Here is a 19,821-nt window from a genome sequence, read left to right as displayed (position 1 = left end):
CCCTTAGGCGCGGGTTTCAGCCCGGGCGTTGGGCGGGGCTATCAAGATGACATGGCGTGATCTCATTGGCCAAGACAAGTAGCCGTTTGGGCTAGCCGTTTGCCAACAACTATGTGTTTAAAAAAAAGATTTAGGAAATATTAGAATATGTGGTATGGGGCGGGGGTTGTGTCGTGGGTAGAGTACAAACGCCCAAGTCACCACCCCGGGTGAGCTTGGGTTTCGGCGTGGCCCCTTGGGCGGGGGTTTCAGCCCGGGCGTTGGGCGGGGCTATCAAAATGACATGGTTGGATCTCATTGGCCAAGACAAGTAGCCGTTTGGGCTAGCCGTTTGCCAACAGCTATGTGTTTAAAAAAAGATTTAGGAAATATTAGAATATGGGGTATGGGGTATGGGGCGGGGGTTGTGGCGTGGGTTGGGTACAAATGCCCAATTCACCACCCCGGGTGGGTTGGGTTTCGGCGTGGCCCCTTGGGTGGGGGTTTCAGCCCGGGCGTCGAGCGGGGCTATCAAGATGACATTGCGGGATCTCATTGGCCAAGACAAGTAGCCGTTTAGGCTAGCTGTTGGCCAACGGCTATGTGTTTAAAAGAAGATCTAGGAAATATTAGAATATGGGGTATGAGACGGGGGTTGTGTCGTGGGTTGGGTACAAACGCCCAAGTCACCACCCCGGGTGGGCTTGGGTTTCGGCGTGGCCCCTTGGGCGGGGGTTGTATTTGAGGGTAAAAATCGGTGAATACCGGTGCCGAAACGGTACCGAAAATACGTGACGTTTTAGTTTGAGTTACTTTTTGTTATTTGACATGTTTTGTCATTCTTATAGAACGATTTGGTTTAGCGCGCCGCAACGCGCGCGCATGATAAACAACTAGTTTGATATTAATTAAGATAGATTTTCCACAATTTTTAAGATAAATATTACTCTTATTCTAATTTACATTATACCAATGAAATGTTTCAAAGTTTAAAGTCATTAAGGTCATAGACCATTACCATTGGCGGCGGTGGTAGGGACAGTGGTGGTGGTGGTGGTGGTGATGGTGATGGCTGAGTGGTGATGACAACAGTAAAGGTGAAGGTGGTTGTGGTTTTTTAAAGAAGAGAGAGAATAGAGGGAGAGAGTGTGTCTCCATTAGGAAAGAGTCGAGAGAGAAGAGGGTGGGGGTGTGATTATTTTTTTTATTTTTACAGTTAGTAGTGGGTCCCATATAGATTCTAAATTATTATATTTTTTTAATAGTAAGGCCAGGGGGTGTGGCAATAGTTATTAAAGGCGCTAGGCGCACTCAAGGCGCATAAGGCTCAGTGACGGACTTACAATGTTAGTAGGGGTAGCACGGGCTACCTCTCAACCCCGTCTCCGTAGTGTAAAAATACCCCTTAACTCCGTTTCCGTAGTGTAAAAATACCCCGCAACTTCGTCTCCGTTATACAAAGGATACCCCTGGTCTAAAAAATAAAAAACTAGGATACCCCTAAATTTTTTGTCTAGTTCCGCCGCTGATAGGACTCGCCTGGGGCCTAGGCGCAAAGCGCAAAAAAAGCAAGGGCCTGAGAAAAATAAAGCGCATAATGAAAAAAAATAAAAAATATATTATGTATTAGAAAAAGAATACTATTCTTTAAGTAAAATAAACAAAATCTATTATATAACACTTTATATCATTTATTTAGTAACAAAAGTTTAAAATATTAGTGTAGAAAAGTAGTTTTTCATGGATAAAAGTACGGATCTTGCTAGAATCTTGCCGAAATTTAGAAAATTTGGCCGAAAACTCTCCAGAATCTAGGAATCTCGCCGGAATGTGCACCTGAACCATCACCTGGAGAATTAAATCGCAATTTCCTCGACTTAAGGCGCAACTGCCTCGCTTGAAAAATGGGCCTAGGCGCAAGAGGCGATGGCTTTTAATCACTATGGGTGTGGCTTAACGCCACCCCGCCACCTCACCTTTTTTAGCGCCCTAGGGCGCCATACACCATACCGCGACGGTAAAGGGGGCGCTATGGCCCTTCCGCCAGCATGCTAACGAGCGGTAAAGGTGTGTCCAGGTGGGGCCACCTCTTTTCAACCAATAAAATCTTTTTTTTTTAAATTTTGTTTAATAGGGGGCTTTAAACCATTGCATGCAAGTTAAAGGGAGGGGCTTTAAAGCCCCCCATATAATGTGGCGCCTAGATGGATTTGATGTGGCGTGAAAAAGCCCCTAGGGGCTTTATACCACACCCTCCAGCCTAAGGGCAATTTCGTCAGTTTATAGCCACTTAACTGAGAAAACTAACCTTCATCTACGTCAGAGACTATCCGAGAACGAAAGTGCAAAAGTTGGGGACTATAACTGTAATTTTAGAAGTGTAGTGACTATAGGTGAAAATGGAGCAAACCACAGGGACTATCCGGGCACTTTTCTCTGTAGTCCTTGTGGTTTGCTCCATTTTCACCTATAGTCCCCACACTTCTAAAATTACAGCTATATGTCACACCCCGACCGTGTTAAAACAACGAAACCGCGGCGGAAACGTCGGGGAGTGTTGCAACAGAATCATTGTTTCACAACCATGGATACAAAAGTTTCGTTTGATTGGTTCATTAACAAATTTACATTGTCTTAAACAAAACAAACAAGTTACACATCGTCTGTCATTGTTATTATGTCACTAAGGTCTCGTTCAGATCCTATGTGAACATGCATCCTAGCAATCAACATCATTCAACACCGCCTGAAACATATGTAAAACAAAGTCAGCAAAGAAATGCTGGTGAGCACATAGGTTTATGAGAGTATCGGATTCATGGCTCGTTTGCATGTTGCAGTACCTTATTAGACTAAAAGGGTCAAAAGTTACAAACCTTGTTTTGAAAAGTGTATTGCAACATAATTAACCAACTCAAATCAAGTTGGTTATAGTTTATAAAATCTCGTAGCCATGATTCTTAACCCAAAAACATTTGTTTAAATAATCCAAATCGTAAATTGTTCTCGTTATAAAACTCGTATGGTTTATATCATTTAAAAAACATCGTTATGTGTCATCGTTTCAAAATCGTTTGCCCAAGTGAACTAAATAATGACACGGAATGTAATATGATAAAAACAGTTATATATAAGAAGTATCAGCGGCGTATCTACCATGCTTTTATCATGTTACACCCGTCCCATTACCTAATCACAACCCAATACCAATCGTTCGTTCAAATCGTTTAACTCGTTCAAAATCGTTTCAAATCGTTTAAATCATCCCAATCGTTTAAATCGTCCCAAAATCATTCTTGTTTTAATTGTGAAAACTACTTTTGGTCGCCTCGCTAATAACATCCAAACCTTCGTAACTCGTCCCTCGTTCAACTCGAATTAACAAACCACCAAAGGGTAAGTTAACAATCACAGATTCAGTCGTTACCCACATAACCCCCACACATAACCATGGGTGCAGTCTGATAACGGGATTTGTCAGATCCTATGGTACCATAACCTAATACTGGTCGGCTTGATCAATGTTAATGAATGTTATTCGTTATGTAACTACAACCAACAAGTTTGTTCACATTATCGAAATCGTTATTAGTTTAATATAAACCATTTTAATCATTTTCGAAACCATCGTTAAAACCTTGAAATCATTTAGCACATATGAATCACCCCAAAACAATTGAAAACAGTAAAATAGGGGAACTATGTACTCACATCGAAGTGCAAAGTATCCTCAATCCAAAGAATTCAACAAGCCTAAGCAAAACAAAGAAATTCAAGTAGCACCTAGTAATCGAATCACTAGTCAAATAATCGACACCTAAATCGGAAGATCGGATAGAATGAGGTCTTGTAAACCAAATGAATGTTGGAACTCATGTGATATGGTTTAACAAAGCCTACATTCTAGATCGGAACCTATCCTAAGTGCCTTCGACCCGTTACAACCCATTAAGGTAGCTTACTCTACTTTAACGCGTCGTTCGCGCAAACGCGCGTTCGAGACGTCTAACTAGTCCTATGACAAGTATTATATGCCTAAACATGTTGCATAATCAGTTAAGTGACAAAAGTTTATGTTACATATGCTTAAAATCCAATTATACATGAAAAGGGCATTTTGGTCATTTTACCTAAGACATATAAACTACCTATCATACAACTATTTAAACTAAGTGACCATAAGGTATAACCTCGGAAGGTTATTCCCTATACAACTATGGTCATGCTTGGTCGGATCCTAATGATCGACCAAACGGGTCGAGTTCGAAAGTCTAAGCGGTGGTTTAGACCGCTTGACTTACGACTCTACACAAGCACTAAACTAAAAGTGACGAGCTAAACATGTTAAAACATGTTTAGTTAAGTTAGAAAATAGGTTTTGATATCAAAACAAAGGGTTTTGATACCCAAGAATAGTTTGGTTGCAAAATACGCATTTTGACCGAAACTATAACTCGTCACTATGCCTAATCAACGTGGTAATCAGTAGGTATAGTTACACGTGACTATATCCATCGTGATTACGCTCACGTTGCAAAGTTCAAACGAACTTTGTGTTGACCATAACCTCATCAAAGCAGAAAGTCAAACACTGTTTGACTTTCACGCTTGAAAAGCATAAAAAGCACGAAAGAATACTTACAAAGGGTCCAAGCTAGGAAGTTTTGATTCAAACAACTCAGGTATGAAGTAATAACTTCAACTTATAGCAGGTTTAACTAAAGTATGAGTAGAAAATGAAGGAAAGTTTGGGTTTATATAGTTTTCGGTAAACCGTTAGGATCGTTCCTCGCAAATCGTGCTTCGATCTTGGCCATACAAGTGGGCACATGGTTTTCAAAACCATGGGAACATGAAATACCATCAAAATCTAGCCCATAGTATGCCAAATCAGTGGTTAAAAACCATCAAAACCAGCTCAAAGACCAGATTCAATGTTTCTGTACTGGTGGTCTGTCACGCCCCGCGTAGGAGTAGGCCTCATCTTACGCGGCCCGCCTAGCAAGTATGACAGATTGACAGTTTTGCTCCCTGCAGCCTAGAAACTTGATTTTCGATGCATTTTTGACACGTTTAAGCCCCGTTAACTCCATTTCAAGGCTCTAAGATGAAGTTAAAGTATAGGGAACTTAAAATATGCTCAAAAACATGTCGGATGTCGGTTCGTTTGGTCGTACGGTTGCGTTATTCGGGTAATTACGACGGAAATCGCAACGAACGCAAAAACGATCCAAATTAAGCGACAAATGGTATTTTTGCATTCCAATCACTAAAATAAAATATTTTAATGATTACAAAAAAATTTTTGGATGTCTGGATATATTCAGAACGTAAGATATGTGCGAAAATGCAAACTTATGCACTTCTTGACGCTTTTAGTCCCTGATTGACCAAAAAGTTTATTTTAGCATACCGAACCCCTCAAAGCCTATTTCTAAGCTATGTAAAGGATAATTATGGTATGTTTAACTTATGATCAAGTTCCGGAATGTTCGTTACTATACAAATCAGTATAGTTTCGTAGTTTGGCACAAATAGTCCCTGCGATCGAACAAACTTGATTTTGACACACCAAACCATCCAAAACTTATTTCTAAGTTATGTAAAGGTTATTTAAGGCATGTTAAGCCTATTTCACTATTCCAGAGTGTTTGTCGCGATAAACTAATTACGTTTACGCACCAGTTTGCGTATAACCTTCCAGAAAGCGATTTAAAGCTTGAAATCGGAATCGAATCAAATCGTAAAGTCATCAAACATAAATACACACATAATAACACCAAAAAACATATAATAACACTAAAACACATTGTTTTATTAATAATTAACATTGTTTTACATTGTACATCGATTACAGAGTACAGTTGTCACAGTCTCCCCTACTTTAGGAAATTTCGTCCCGAAATTTTAAGTAGAGGAAGCTTGTGAAAACAAATACAGATATTTTGCCTTCATTTGGTCCTCACATTCCCAAGTAATTCTGGGCCACGTTTGGATTCCCAGCGAACCTTGACCAATCGAATCCATTTGTACTTCAACTGTTTGACTGCACGGTCCATTATCTCCACAGGTTTCTCGACAAATTTCATCAACTTGAATTTCGTCGAGTGGAATGTGAAGATCAGTATCAGCTAAACACTTTCGCAAATTGGACACGTGGAAAGTCGGATGAATATTTCCAAGCTCTGGAGGTAGCTTTAGTCGATAGGCAACCTTTCCAATCTTTTCAACAATCTTAAATGGTCCAACATATCGAGGTGCAAGTTTTCCTTTCTTTCCAAATCTCACCACTCCCTTCCAAGGTGACACCTTGAGTAGGACATGGTCTCCGACTTGAAATTCTAAGGGCTTGCGTCGCACATCCGCATAACTCTTTTGACGACTTCTAGCTGTCACAAGGTTATCGCGAATTTTCTTGATTTTGTCTGTTGTTTCCAGAATGAGCTCAGGTCCAGTAAGCTGAGCTTTACCGATCTTATTCCAACAGATAGGTGACCAACGTTTTTGACCGTAGAGAGCTTCAAACGGTGCCATATTAATGCTAGCATGATAACTATTGTTGTAAGAGAATATTGTTGTAAGAGAACTCGATCAATGGAAGATGAGAATCTCAATTACCACCAAGCCATTTTGCCCCTTAGAAAAAGGACAAAATAACATGATTTTATTAGCCAAATATGAGCTGATTTCATTTTTGGGCCAAAATGGCAATAAAAGTGAAACCACAGGGACCTAGATTTAAAAGGTTTGAGTTTTAGACTAAAGTGGTAAAAGTGACCAAACCTTAGGGACCAAAATGGCAGTTTACTCTAAAACAAGTATAAAAAATCAATCAATGATCATCACAAACTATTCAACTAAAAATCTAACATGAACTCTAGAGTGATTAATTTCTAGTGCACAAAGTCTACAAAATCATGAAAATTGAAACATCATCCGTTCATCAGAGAGTCTTAAGACATAATAAAATGAAATTAAAAAAGATAGCCTTCAAGTTCACATATTTGTTGAACATCAGAGGCTCAGCCCTTCAATAATCTTTAAGGTTATTGAGATACTAGTAAAGTTGTAAATTATGTGTAACTAGAATTAAGCACCCCGTGTTGTGACGGGGGCGTAAAAGCATGTCAACTAGCACCAATCCTACACAACCGTCAGCGACCACTAACGCTGAAGTTGTGGTGTGTTAAAGTGAAGAAACAGACCGAAATGCAGAACATTTAAAAAAAAACTAAGTTGATCTAGGACACACGTGTTACGAAGAACCTGTAAAATGAGAAAAGATAGACGTAAAAACATTGAACAACACATGGACGTTGCGCCCTGTTAACTCGCAATATTATGAACGAAATGTAAAAACGTTGAATCACACACGCACGTTGCGTTGTTTTAACTCGCAAAATTTAGTACGAAACGTAAAACGAAAATTTGGGAATGATAAAAAGTATAGGGGTCCAAAGTAGAAAGTAAAAAAAATTGCGAGGTTAACTTACAAAAGATAAAAAGTTTTGAGTTAAAAGTAAAAAAAAAAAATCATTTTTGTAAGGTTAAAATTGTAAGAAACTGAAAGATAGAACATATAAAAAATAACAAAGTCAATCAACGACTCATACGTTGCGACGAATCTATGAAATGAAAAACAATAGACGTAAAATCTTGAACTACACATGGACGTTGCGCCATATTACCTCGCAAAAGTATAAACGAAACGTAAAAGCGTTGAAACACACACACAGACACACATTGCTTCGTGGTAACTCACAAAATTTAGTACGAAACATAAAACGAAAATCTATCAAAAATGAAAAGTATAGGAGACCAAAGTTAAATATAAAAAAGTTAAGGTTAAATGAGAAAAAAAGTTTTGGCTTTAAAGTAAAAATATTAAATTTGATGAAATTATAATTGCAAGAAATTAAAAGATTTATAATTAATTACTGTTTTCGTCCCTGTGGTTTGTCAAAAATCACTATTTCAGTCCATTAGTTTAAAAATTGCGATTTCAGTCCTTGTGGTTTCACTTTCGTAACCATTTCAGTCCACCTCACATCCATCTATTCTGTTAAGTACATGTGAATTGACCATAATGCCCTTATTAATAAAAAACAAAAAGATATCTAAATGAGTTATTAGTGTTTTCGTCCCTGTGGTTTGTCAAAAATCACTATTTCAGTCCATTAGTTTAAAAATTGTGATTTCAGTCCCTGTGGTTTCACTTTCGTAACAATTTTAGTTCCAGTCTCCGGCATCACAACCCACCCTCTTAATGTCCGACGACCCATTACCCCACCCCAATTAACATCTTACTAGCAGCATCAATTAACATAATAACTTTGAAAATTAATGCTTACCTGGACATTTTCTCATTCTAAAATCCAAAATTAAAATTTTGGAAGCAAATATGTACAAATAGTGCCAGACTTCTACTTCTACTGAAGCTATGGTGGGTCGAACCCTACAATCCAATTTAAGTCCATATGTCATACAACAATAAAATCATATAAGTCCATATTTAATTAACACAAGGGTAATATAGGTATTTCATTAAAAACTTAACGGTAAAATAGACGGTGTTAGGAGACTGGACTGAAATTGTTACGAAAGTGAAACCACATGGACTGAAATAGTGATTTTTGACAAACCACAGGGACGAAAACAGTAATTAACTCATTTAGATATCTTTTTGTTTTTTTATTAATAAGGGCATTATGGTCAATTCACGTATACTTAACAGAATAAATGGATAGGGTTAACGGAGGTGGACTGAAATGGTTACGAAAGTGAAACCACAGGGACTGAAATCGTAATTTTTAAACTAATGGACTGAAATAGTGATTTTTGACAAACCACAGGGACGAAAACAGTAATTAACTCAAAGATTTAGGTTAAAAGTAACATTTCAACTTTTTTTTTTGAAAACCACCCAAAGCATATGGTACAAGACTCTATGCATACAACTTACTAATTTATAATATATAAATAAATTTGTTTTTTATTTTTTTATAGTCGTTGAAGATTTTTGTGTCAACAGGTTTCAGTAAGTAGCTAGCTAAATCTAAAAGATCTATGTTGTCTTTGATAAAGTCGTAAATTATGTGTTATTTGTCTTTTATTATATCATAAGAATAAGTGAAGTGAATATAATATGTGTGTGAGATAGAACACCCAAAAGAAGCATGCTAATTTCAAACTTTATTCATTATGGTTTACAAACCATTTATTTTAACTTTCAAGTTACACCTTTCATTAATCAATCCTTGGAACTCTGATCACGACACCATCAGCACCGGCTTTACTGACAAAAACCCAAACCCTGTTAACACAAAACTCGTGAGTGATATACCAACCAGGTGGCACCGGTACAGCTTTAGTATTCCGATTCCAGTTTTCAATCACTGCACACGCTTCTTTTTCGGTAACTCCTACCAACTCTGGCCACTCTTTTGTTTCGTTGTATGTCTCGTTATAATTCACGCACGGTGGAAATGGGGCCATGGCTTCAAGCTTCTAAACTTGAAATGACTTGCAAGAAAGATAACTACATCTAACTTTGTGCATATGTATTTATAGGTGAAATTTAAATGAAATAATATTTATTCGGATAACATTTATTATCATTGAAGCTTGAATACTTGGGATGGGAAATTACAAAAACAATCATAGTTGACCAAAATTTTTTGAAAATAGACATTGACTTCAAATATGAAAGGTTTAGCTAGCGCTTTTCACTAATATCGTGGGCTTAGTCAACACTCTTTACCAAATGCGTGGTGTTAGCAAGTGCTTTTCATCAAAATCGTGGGCTTAGCCGACGTGTTTCACCAAAAGCGTGAGATTACACAACAGTTTAACCAAAAGCGCAGGCTTAGCCGACGCCTGTTAGGATCTGAGTTTGGTTTTGATTGTGTTTTACGTTTGAATTAATATGAAGATGAATGAGTTGTGCAGCGGAATTAAGATGGAAGCAAACTTTTCACAATCAAACAGGAGAATTGCTTTTAACATACAAGTTTAACATTGAACCGAATGATTGAATTTAATTTCAACAACGATTACAATTTGCAAGTATGCAACAAACTCCCCCTCAGCCTGAGCTCACAGTATTTGTTCGTGCAGGAAGAAGATAGTGAAAGAGCTAATAGAACAGTACAGAGCACTGTTCTATTTATAGGCACGAGCAAACTACTGAAGCATCTAAGCTGACATCACCATGAAAGTGACATCTAACCTCCTAACAAACTCTAACCTCTGATCTATACAACCTCTGCTATGCTAACTACTGTTATTACATTTTATTACATAAAGACATTTAAACTACTGCTGCATCCTTCCACTGATGTGAACCCAACAGTACTTGTCATGATCAGCAGAGCTTGACTCAAGGCAGTAGATTGAACAACAAAGCTTTAGTCTATCATCAGTCTTTTACTTGATCAGCAGTTTGTAGGTCAGCAGTTTGTACGATCAGTAGATAGGAGGTCAGCAGATGTTGAAACCACTTTAAAGGGGGGAGAGACTTGTATACATAACATCTGCTTATTCTGGATCCACTGACCTGGTCCAGTTTTAGCTTTAATTATCTGTTCCTTTGATAGGGTTCAATCCCAATAATCTCCTCCTGGAACAGATAATGCCAATACTCTTCATTATTGGAAGATCTTTATTGCCTCATCAGGAGTTCCCTTATTTTCCCTTTGAGTTGAAGTTCAAAGGCTAAGGCATCTGTGTCATCATCATCCCTGCTAAGTGGAAGATCAAGGAGATCCTGCAAATCTTCAAGACTCAGGCCAAGAGCTTGTTCCCTTGATATTTTCTTCACTTCTCCACTAGACTTGATCAATGTCAGTACGTGGGTCTGTTTGTCAGTTTTCCACTTTAGTACCTTTGAGTCTGGTGGGTTTCTTGGAAGATTTTTATTGGATGAGGTGTTTGGTGATGCAGGCCTATTCATGACTGTCTGAGCAGTACTTGCAGATTGTTCCAATCCAAGATCTTCTTTAATCATTATCTTAATCCCCTCTTTTACAAGGTCATCACCAGCCATTAATTCTTGGATTGTTTCAGCACCCAACTGGTTTTAATTCCTTCTTTTGTAGATGGCAGCACCAGCTGGAGCAGTGGTTCTTTTGACTTGCAGCTTTGGTGGTCTTGTTGAGACCTCTGCTTTGGAATAGTCAGGTTTCTGTGGAACTTTTGGATCCTTCTTTCTAAGTTCCTCCAACCTTTTGTAGGTGGCCCTGACCCTGTCTTCTCCCCACTTTGACACAGAATTCTTTGACCCATAATCTGCTGCTATCAGCTCCTCTTTCATTCTTTTCAACTCTAAAGCCTTGTCAGATACAAACTTTTTGAATTTTTCAAAAGGAGTATGTTTGACCTTATTTTTGATCATTTCTTGAATCCTGGCTGCTTCACTTTCAAGCTCAGGAATGGTCCAGTCCTTATACATGTACTTCTCTCCTTTGTGTTTTTTGTAAGCCATGATGTTATCAATGTAGTCTTTTCTCAAGGTCTCATCTGCCCTTTCTGAGATTTGTTGACATACATTTTTAGCAAATCGCTCCAAAGCACTGACTTGTGTAAGTAGAAACTGATAGTTCTGCTGAATTTCTCTATCAGATTTCCCTTGTGTATTTCTTTTTGAGATATCCTGTGCTTGCTTAGCCTTAACCTTCAAATACTCTTCAATATTGTTAGGCCTGGGATATCCTTCAACTGATGGCAAACTCCTTTTAGCAGGGTCATCCTCATAATAGAAAGATTTGATTTCTTCTCTAACTGCTATGAGTTCCAGAGGAAATTGAACACCTGCAGGAGGTAATGGCTTTTGAATTTGAGCTGAAGAGAGAGGAATGGGATTTGGAATTGTGACAAGTGATAGAGGTTTTAAAGATGTTGGTGGTGGTGAAATGTCATCATCTTTCAAAATTAGCCTTCTCCTTTTTGGTTGAGGAGATACTGATGATGTTTTGAGTGGAGTAGTGGTAGTGATTTTGGTGGCAGTGGTTTGTGATTGACTAACAGTTGTTGAAACAACTGGTGTTTCAACCACTGTTGTCATTACAGCAGATGTTGTAACATCTGATGTCTTCTGCTTTTTGGCAGGAGGTGATGATAAGGTGACTGTTTTTGGATGTGAAGTGATTTTTGGTGGTGATGGAGGTAAGGCAGTGGTAGTGGTGTGTGTTGAAGTGATGGCAGGTGTTTGACTGGCAGTTGTTAAAACCACTGAAGTATCAGCAACTGTTGACACAGCAGGTGTTACAACAACTGTTTGGATGGAGGTTTGATATTGGGGGCTTTTGGATGGTGGTTTTGGAGTATGCTTTGTGAGTCTGGATGGTTTGGACTTGGGTTCCCTCACTTTTCTAGTGGGATTTCTTTTTAACACAGGATTTTGAACATCCTCTGATTCAGAACAACCCTGTGCATTCAGCTCCATGTAAGCTCTTTTCTCCTCATTCCACCTTGACAAATCCTTTGCTGCTCTGTCCCTTTTGCTACAGCTTCATCAAGTGCATTTTGGGTAACATCAACCTTTTTGCTACCATCTGGTAAGGGAATGTTTCTGGTCATAGCATCCTTTTCAGGTTCAACATACAAACCATCATCTATACCCTTCTTTTTCCACTCCTAAATTTTCTCCCCCTTTTTGGCATTATCTGGGGGTAGTTGATCGGTGAAGAGAACTGTGGGAGGAGCAGTGCCAGTGGTTTCCAATATGTGGACCTTGATAGCCTTGATATCAGCTTGAGTGTTTCTAAACCTAGACTCCAGCATGTTTCTCAGCTCTTGTACATGTATAGCATGTTGCTGATCGGCCATTTGTTGTTGTTGCTGGAGAAAAGGTTGAAAGAAGTTCCATATCTCATTTGCAACAGATGCTTGTGGTGGAGCAGGTGCTTGAGGTGGAACAGCAGGGGATTGCAGCTTTGGTACTTTCAACAACTTATGCAGCATTTCTTTGATTTCTGCAAAAGAAGTATCTAGTTTTTCAACTCTGGCTGTCAATTCCTGGTACTTTAAACCATCACCCAACTGAATGGGACCCACTAACAGTGGTTGTATTAGTGGTTGATACAGGGAGTGTACTCCAAGCATTATCCACTGATGCCCTTTTTTCTTGGTACTGGGGACTTCTTCCTTCAGCACTTGATAACCTTTTGATAGTACCAGTGGTTAAAACAAACTCACCAGTGGTTAGCAGAGGTGCTATAGATGGAATTGCCTCCAAGGAAGTCTTATTGATGTAACCACTGTCCAAGTGTAAACCAGTGGGTTCAACACTTGTAGTGGCTGCTTCACTTGAAATACCACCAAGAGTTACTTGTAACTCAAGGGGTGTAACCTCCTCAGGTTGTGTTGGTGGGTTAGCAAGGATTGATACATCAGGCCCAGCCTGTTGTTGAGGCATATTCTCATGGACAGGTGATTGAGAAGGACTGGTTTGTGCCTGGTTCAAATCAATTGCATCTAACAGAATCTTTGTATTTGGTGGAATTGTGGATGTGAGGGTAGGTGTAGAAAGAGAATTTGCCCCGGGCATTGGGCTGTGGATAATGGAAACAAGTGATTCCAGAGCATCATATTATGGTGTCCCTATTTGTACAACCTGTTCTTTTTGAGAAGAAGCAGGAGGAGTTTCAGCCATGGGTTGAGATGTTTCTACCAACTGTTGTGAGGAAGTAACAGCAGTGGTTTCTAGTGACTTTTGTGCTGTCACTGGCAGTTGCTCTGGTATCTCATCCTCCAGAGTTGCCTTTTTGGTAGATTTGGGGGGTTTTTGAATTTTCTTTTGTTTTGGCTTTTTGGGAATTGCAGGTGTGGGTTTCAAAACAGTTGTTCTGCTGTTTTGATCACCTTGAGCAGTGGGCTCAGCAGCAGATACCTGAGGAGCAGTGTTTGCTGCTAAATTCTGCTTAGGCACCTCTGCTTGTGTTTTGCAAGGTGTTGACATTCTTGTAAAAGTTTCAGCAATTAAGTTGTGCATTTGAAAAGATTCACCTTGGTTTATTGCAGAAATATCATCCTTACTAAATTTCTTTTCAAAATAATAACTTAGAAATCTTGGAAACAGTAAGAATGACTTATTTTCAACATTTTTAACTAAATCATTAAAAATTTCCTGAGAATAATTGAAATCTTCATCTTGAAGAATAGCATATCCCAGATTTTGAATTTTTAATGGTATTTCATTAAAAGAAGTTGTTTTATTTGAAACACACATTATGTAACACCTCGAAAATTCCTGTCCAATTGAATAAAGACACGTGTCCTCCGTGACAGACGTGTCAGGGAAACCGGATTAAATAAAGAGATGTACGGTAGGATTTTAAAGAGGGCGTCATGTATTTAAAATACCGCTGAACGACCCAAGGGCGACACGTTATTAAATCACCTCTGAGCGACCCAACATTTTTATAAATCCCAAGATCCTTAAATCAATTGATGATCATCTCATACGATAACCGGTTGCTCTCGAATAATTAAAGTTTCATCTTTATTAAGGACTATGGAAAGGTAGGTTGTTACTACTCCTAATCTAAATAAAAAAAATCCTTGTAAATAAGATTTGTTATAGCTTGGCCATGTAATTGAGAATCCAAGACTCAATATATGAAATCTCCGTCAAATACAAGCTCCTTTATGAATAAAGATGTATAGGGGACATGTAAGGGCAAGTGAGCCATGCAATGGCTGGTCAAAATGGTCCCACAATCTGAAAAGTGAAGGCATGTTTCGAGCATTGATGGTTGCATGGTCAAGACTTAAAAGTTTTCAAACTTTTGTCTTCTGGCCATCGCTTACGGACCGCAAGGCCCTTGGCTTACGGTCCGTAAGCAGGGTACCTGGGAATGTTCCGCATGGATCGGTTACGGACCGCAAAGCCTTCGGCTTACGGTCCGTAAGGTGGACACCTGAACCATGTTTCAGTAAAGTCGGTTACGGACCGCAAATCATGTAACATACGGTCCGCAAGAGGTCCTTACGGACCGTAAGGCCTCAAGCTTACGGTCCGTAAGACCGTCGCTGGCAGTATGTTTTGGACAGCTGCCTGTCCAGCCCTTTAACCGACTTAAAACGTGAATTTCCGATTCTATGGGCTTCCTAGGCAGTATATAGACCCTTAGGGACATTTGGGTTGATCTTGTAACTACCCTATACTTGCTTGTCAAGATCTTGGAGCTTCTAGTTCACTATATAAAGAGCTTGAAGTGTGACCATATGAACTTGCTCATTTTGGAACTTTGGGTAAAAGCTCTCTGGAACTCCTCTGGTCACCAACACATTTTCTTAGGCTCTCTAATCCATCTTAGGACTCTTGTAAGTGTCCTTAACCTTCTTTAATCCTTTCTAGCTTAGCTAATTAAGTAAAAGTCAAACCGTCGTAATTAAAGTTTGACTTCGTGATTAAGCATAATGTGCTTTGTCAAATCACGAATTAAAGATACCTTTAGGAAGGTAATTAAGTGGGTAACAAACCCTTAAAAGGGTATTTCCAGATTCCCACTCTAAGCATGTCAATTGTCGAGTCAAAGCTAATTATAAAAAGTCAACAGAATGCTTAATTTCGAATTAATGCATAATTAGCAATGTAGGTTGTATGTAACCTGTTTGAACATTAATATAACTTGGTAATAAATATAAGAACATGTTCCAACATGTTCAACTCGACAATTTTCTGTTTAGACCCGGTTCGGAACCGAAAGTCGCATAGTTTGACTTTCGCTTTGACTTTCAGTTCTGACCCGTTTTAGTCAAGATTAAAAATACCTTAGAGCTTCTTTTGAACCTATTAACATGTTAGTATATCCTCCTGTGATTATACAATGTGGTTCATTAGATATCTTGTTCATATGCATGTTTCCGTTAAATGCCCATATGTTGACCATTATGCCCGAATGTCCAAAAATTATAATTTTTGAAAATGTAAAAGGGTAGACACCTTAGTTACTGAAATATAAAGTTGTCCCCAAAATTTGACATCAGTTTGAGGTATAGATTAAGAGTTATGCTCATTAGCGTAATTAGAAGCTTTCTTAATAAATAATTAGCGTATTTATCGCATAACCTATCTAAACCCGAATTTTATACCAAAACTTTATACCCACTGTTACATAATAATATTTTGGGAATTTTAAAGATTTTTATTCATTTTTAGGCTGAGCATAACTAGAGGGTCTAAGCTTATTTCGGCTTATGCCGGTTTTACCCTTTACGGTCATAAAATGAGTTTTACATAACCTTTTGACCCCAAACCTTTTCCTACTGATTTGTTATATTAAATATGATATTTTGAGCCTTCTGGAAATATAAAAATATCAGCTTTCCTTTTAAAACCCGGAAATGGCTCCAAATCGCCTTTTTAGGCATTTTTACGACATAGTATATGTCAAAACGAGTTTATATATATAAGGTCTAATACCTACTGATATATTTTATAAAAATATATATTATAACAGTAGACTAAAGTTGGAAACTCAGATTTTCCGTTTTTACCCTTTTAGCCTAGGTAGAAATTACCAAAATGCCCTTATGAGGCGTAATTGGCGTATAAAAACATTTGGGGCATATTTGGACATACCTTACTGATATTACAATATATTTGGTGCATATAATCTCAGGAAACTTGCATATGACTTATATGGTTGCTCGTTACGCACTCTCGCGTTCGGATCGGCTTATGTGACTAGTTCACACATACTAGCCGAAACGGGTCAAACCATATCATCTAAGTCTCAAAATTCAGAATGTGTTTAGTTTACCCATATTATACAAGTATCCAAGCTTGTAGGGTCTAAATCACATTCCTTCCCGGTTTTCGCATTCCTCGCGATTAAACCATATTTATTCTTCGAAACTAACCGGTCTAAGCTTAGGCTATGTTAAAAGACCCGTTAGGATTCTAATAGGTTATTATAACCTTCGTTCCAGAATAGGAGCCCAGTAAAAGACACGTGCATTTTTGAATTTGTGGTTATACTTGCTCAGGTAAATACTTTTAACTTATATTCCCTTATACGGGCTTGGGGGTACGGTATATAAAATACCGCTTGGTCGGGCGATTGACCCCATCTCATTAGTAGTTGGGTATTATCAATGGGACCCGTTTAAAAACTTGGTGTTGTTTGTTTTTATGCCTTTGGGAGCTTAATGACCATGTCCCGGATATCCTTGGCATCATTTTTGGCCACGACCTTGACACCCGGGTGTAGGCGTACACCCGGTATTATGTCCATTATTTTAAGGTATTAACGTTGGCTTCCCGCCGCGGACTTATACCATGTGGTGTGTCATTTAACCTTAAACCCGATACGACTCGGGCGACTGAACGGTTAACAAACATGTAAATCTTTTACAAGTTTAACTCTGATTAATTATTCCCAAGTTATAAAATGTTTTGTGCCTTGTGCATTTAAAACCAATTTTTAAATATTTTCAAAATGAGTCAGTTAAATTGTATTTACCAGTGCAAACTGACGTATTTTCCCCAAAAAGATTAAGTGCAGGTGCTATACGCAATAGGCTGGTTTCTCCTTAGCATCGTAGAGTCTCGCAAGCTTTTGGGATGCATATATCTGTTGAACAATTTCTTTCTTTTTACTTCGATCCGCCTGTGGATCTATTTTGACTGGTTGTGATACTTGATATTACAATTAATAGTTGAAATAAATTCTATTTTCATTTGCTTCCGCTGTGCATTATAATTTGTGTTGTTTGACATATGATGATATCAACTACGTCACGTAATCCCCCACCGGGCCCACCGGTGACACGTGGAAATTAGGGGTGTGACAGGTTGGTATCAGAGCCAACACTGAGTGAATTAAACACTAGCCTTTTGTGTTTAATCTCAGTGCACAAATTGCACATTCTTCGAGTTCCAAGTCTAGACATTGAACATAGGACAAACTCTGAATTGTTTTATTTTTGAGTCTTTTATTATATTGTTGTTGTTGTCTGATTATCGTATGCAGGTCATCATGCCACCCAGATTCCTTCGCGGTAGAGGCAAAGGACCCGTGTCAGGTCATGATCATGAGGCCGGGCCGTCGCATCGACGTACTCCTTCCATCACCATGAGCACCAGCCTGCAAGAGCCATGGAGGCTCTATATTGAACCTGGAAGGCGATCTGTATCCCTTAGCTCCTCTCCTTCGTACCAACACTCTTTTGGGCCCCATTCAGAAAACGAGCCCAACAACCAGCCGCCAGCTTTCATACCTTTACAGAGATCCAACTCTCATCATTCTTTTGGCGACCCAACACCCGTTTTCCAAAGCCGATTTAACCCGGCTAACCTTCTGCCAGAACCCGTGGGTTTTAACCCACTTGGACCGGAAGACCACTTTTCAGGGGAAAACGACATGGATGAGGATACTGACCCCGTGGAGCCTGCATCAGGAACGCCAAATCATCCCATTGAGATCTCAGATGGGTCATCATTCCATGGATCGCCATACCGCGGACCGGACAGTTTTATGGAGAAATTCAATCAGTATGATTGGTATTTCACCCCATCTGAGCACTCGCATCACGAGCAGCAACAGGATCCTTCGGTGGGTCATCAATTTGTGGCAGTCACGCCGCCGCCACCACCGCCAGTGGAGCAGCAGCCGCCTCCGGAACCACCGAGGCGAAGAAGGTCTAATGCACGGATGTCCGTGCGAGGTGGAGTCCGAATCAGTACTCCCCAGCCATCAAGTGGCAGCCATTATCCGCCACTTCAGGAAGAAGAGGACCCATATAATGGTGGTCCGTCAAGCCCTATACCAGATGTCAACTCAGTACCTGTGGTACCACCTTTGGGTTTCGATAACCCGATTCCTGCGTATGCTGGTCAGCAGCATACAACCCATTCGAGCAGCCGGCGCACACCCACTACAACTACAACTACAACTACGGTTATGCGGAGGTAGATCCGTATCAAGTAGCTCGGGATTACAATGCCCTTCACCCTGAAGGACCATACGGAGGGCCGTGGACTACTGGTTACCCGACTTATGGGTACCAGCATCAGCCACCTCCTCCACCGGTGTATCAGCCGCCACAGCCACAGATTCAGCAGGAAGTCCTTGAAAGGCTGAACCAAGTCGAACAAGAGGTTCGTGAAGACCGCAGAGAGCGGCAAGGTTTCTTCAAAAGGCTATCAGATTTGCTTAAGGGGAAGTCGAAGAGGAGGGGTCATTGAGAACCCTTGTTATTTTGATTTATGTTGTAATTCAGTCCCTGAGTGGACTTGTTATTCCAGTATTCAGCTCCTGCGTGAGCTTGTGGTTTGTATTCTGCTCCTGCGTGAGCAAGTTTGGTTAGTTAACCCCTGTGTGGGTTTGTTCTTGTTTCCCGCCCCTGCGTGGGCATTTTCATTTATTTTTAGTAGAAGTCCCGTTTGGGCAAGTGTTGTTCTAATTTAAAACAATTTGTGGGATGTTTTAATTAAGTTTTCATTTTATTACATGCATAAAATATGAAGATAAATGAAATATTTAAAAGGATCTGCCATTATAATAATTGGTAAAATCTAAAGTGAACCAAGACCTAGCCTTATAGTTTATTAAACAAGGCCAAGATGGTAGTTCTATAATTAGGTTAAGATCCATAATTAACATCTCAATTTAGGACTATTCTGCGTTAATTATTAAAGAATCTTAGAGGTAAAACCTAGCGCTTGTGTTATTTCAAACCTGGCCAAGATGGTATAACCCACATAATAGATTCCAATTATTAACATCTAGTATGTTAATACTCTTGGCAAACTGTGAATCAGTAAAGTCACACAGGCCATATATATTTGGGTTAATCTTTAAATTCCCTTAAATTATTTAACCACTTCTTTGAAAG

General features: G+C 39.2%; 1 protein-coding gene across 1 annotated transcript; it reads left to right on the top strand.

Moving 5' to 3' along the window:
* The first annotated feature begins 12,860 nt into the window (after window positions 1–12,860).
* LOC110914039 lies at window positions 12,861–19,171 on the top strand. Its single transcript, XM_022158853.1, has 3 exons — window positions 12,861–12,914; window positions 17,958–18,539; window positions 18,896–19,171. Exons 1-3 carry the CDS (start codon window positions 12,861–12,863, stop codon window positions 19,169–19,171), a joined length of 912 nt encoding a protein of 303 aa, XP_022014545.1.
* Window positions 19,172–19,821: the final 650 nt, after the last annotated feature.

The sequence above is a fragment of the Helianthus annuus genome, chromosome 15 (genome assembly GCF_002127325.2).
Source record: "Helianthus annuus cultivar XRQ/B chromosome 15, HanXRQr2.0-SUNRISE, whole genome shotgun sequence".
Classification (NCBI taxonomy): Eukaryota; Viridiplantae; Streptophyta; class Magnoliopsida; order Asterales; family Asteraceae; genus Helianthus; species Helianthus annuus.
The sequence above is the reverse complement of the archived record's forward strand: the minus strand, read 5'-3'. Positions and strand labels throughout refer to the sequence as shown.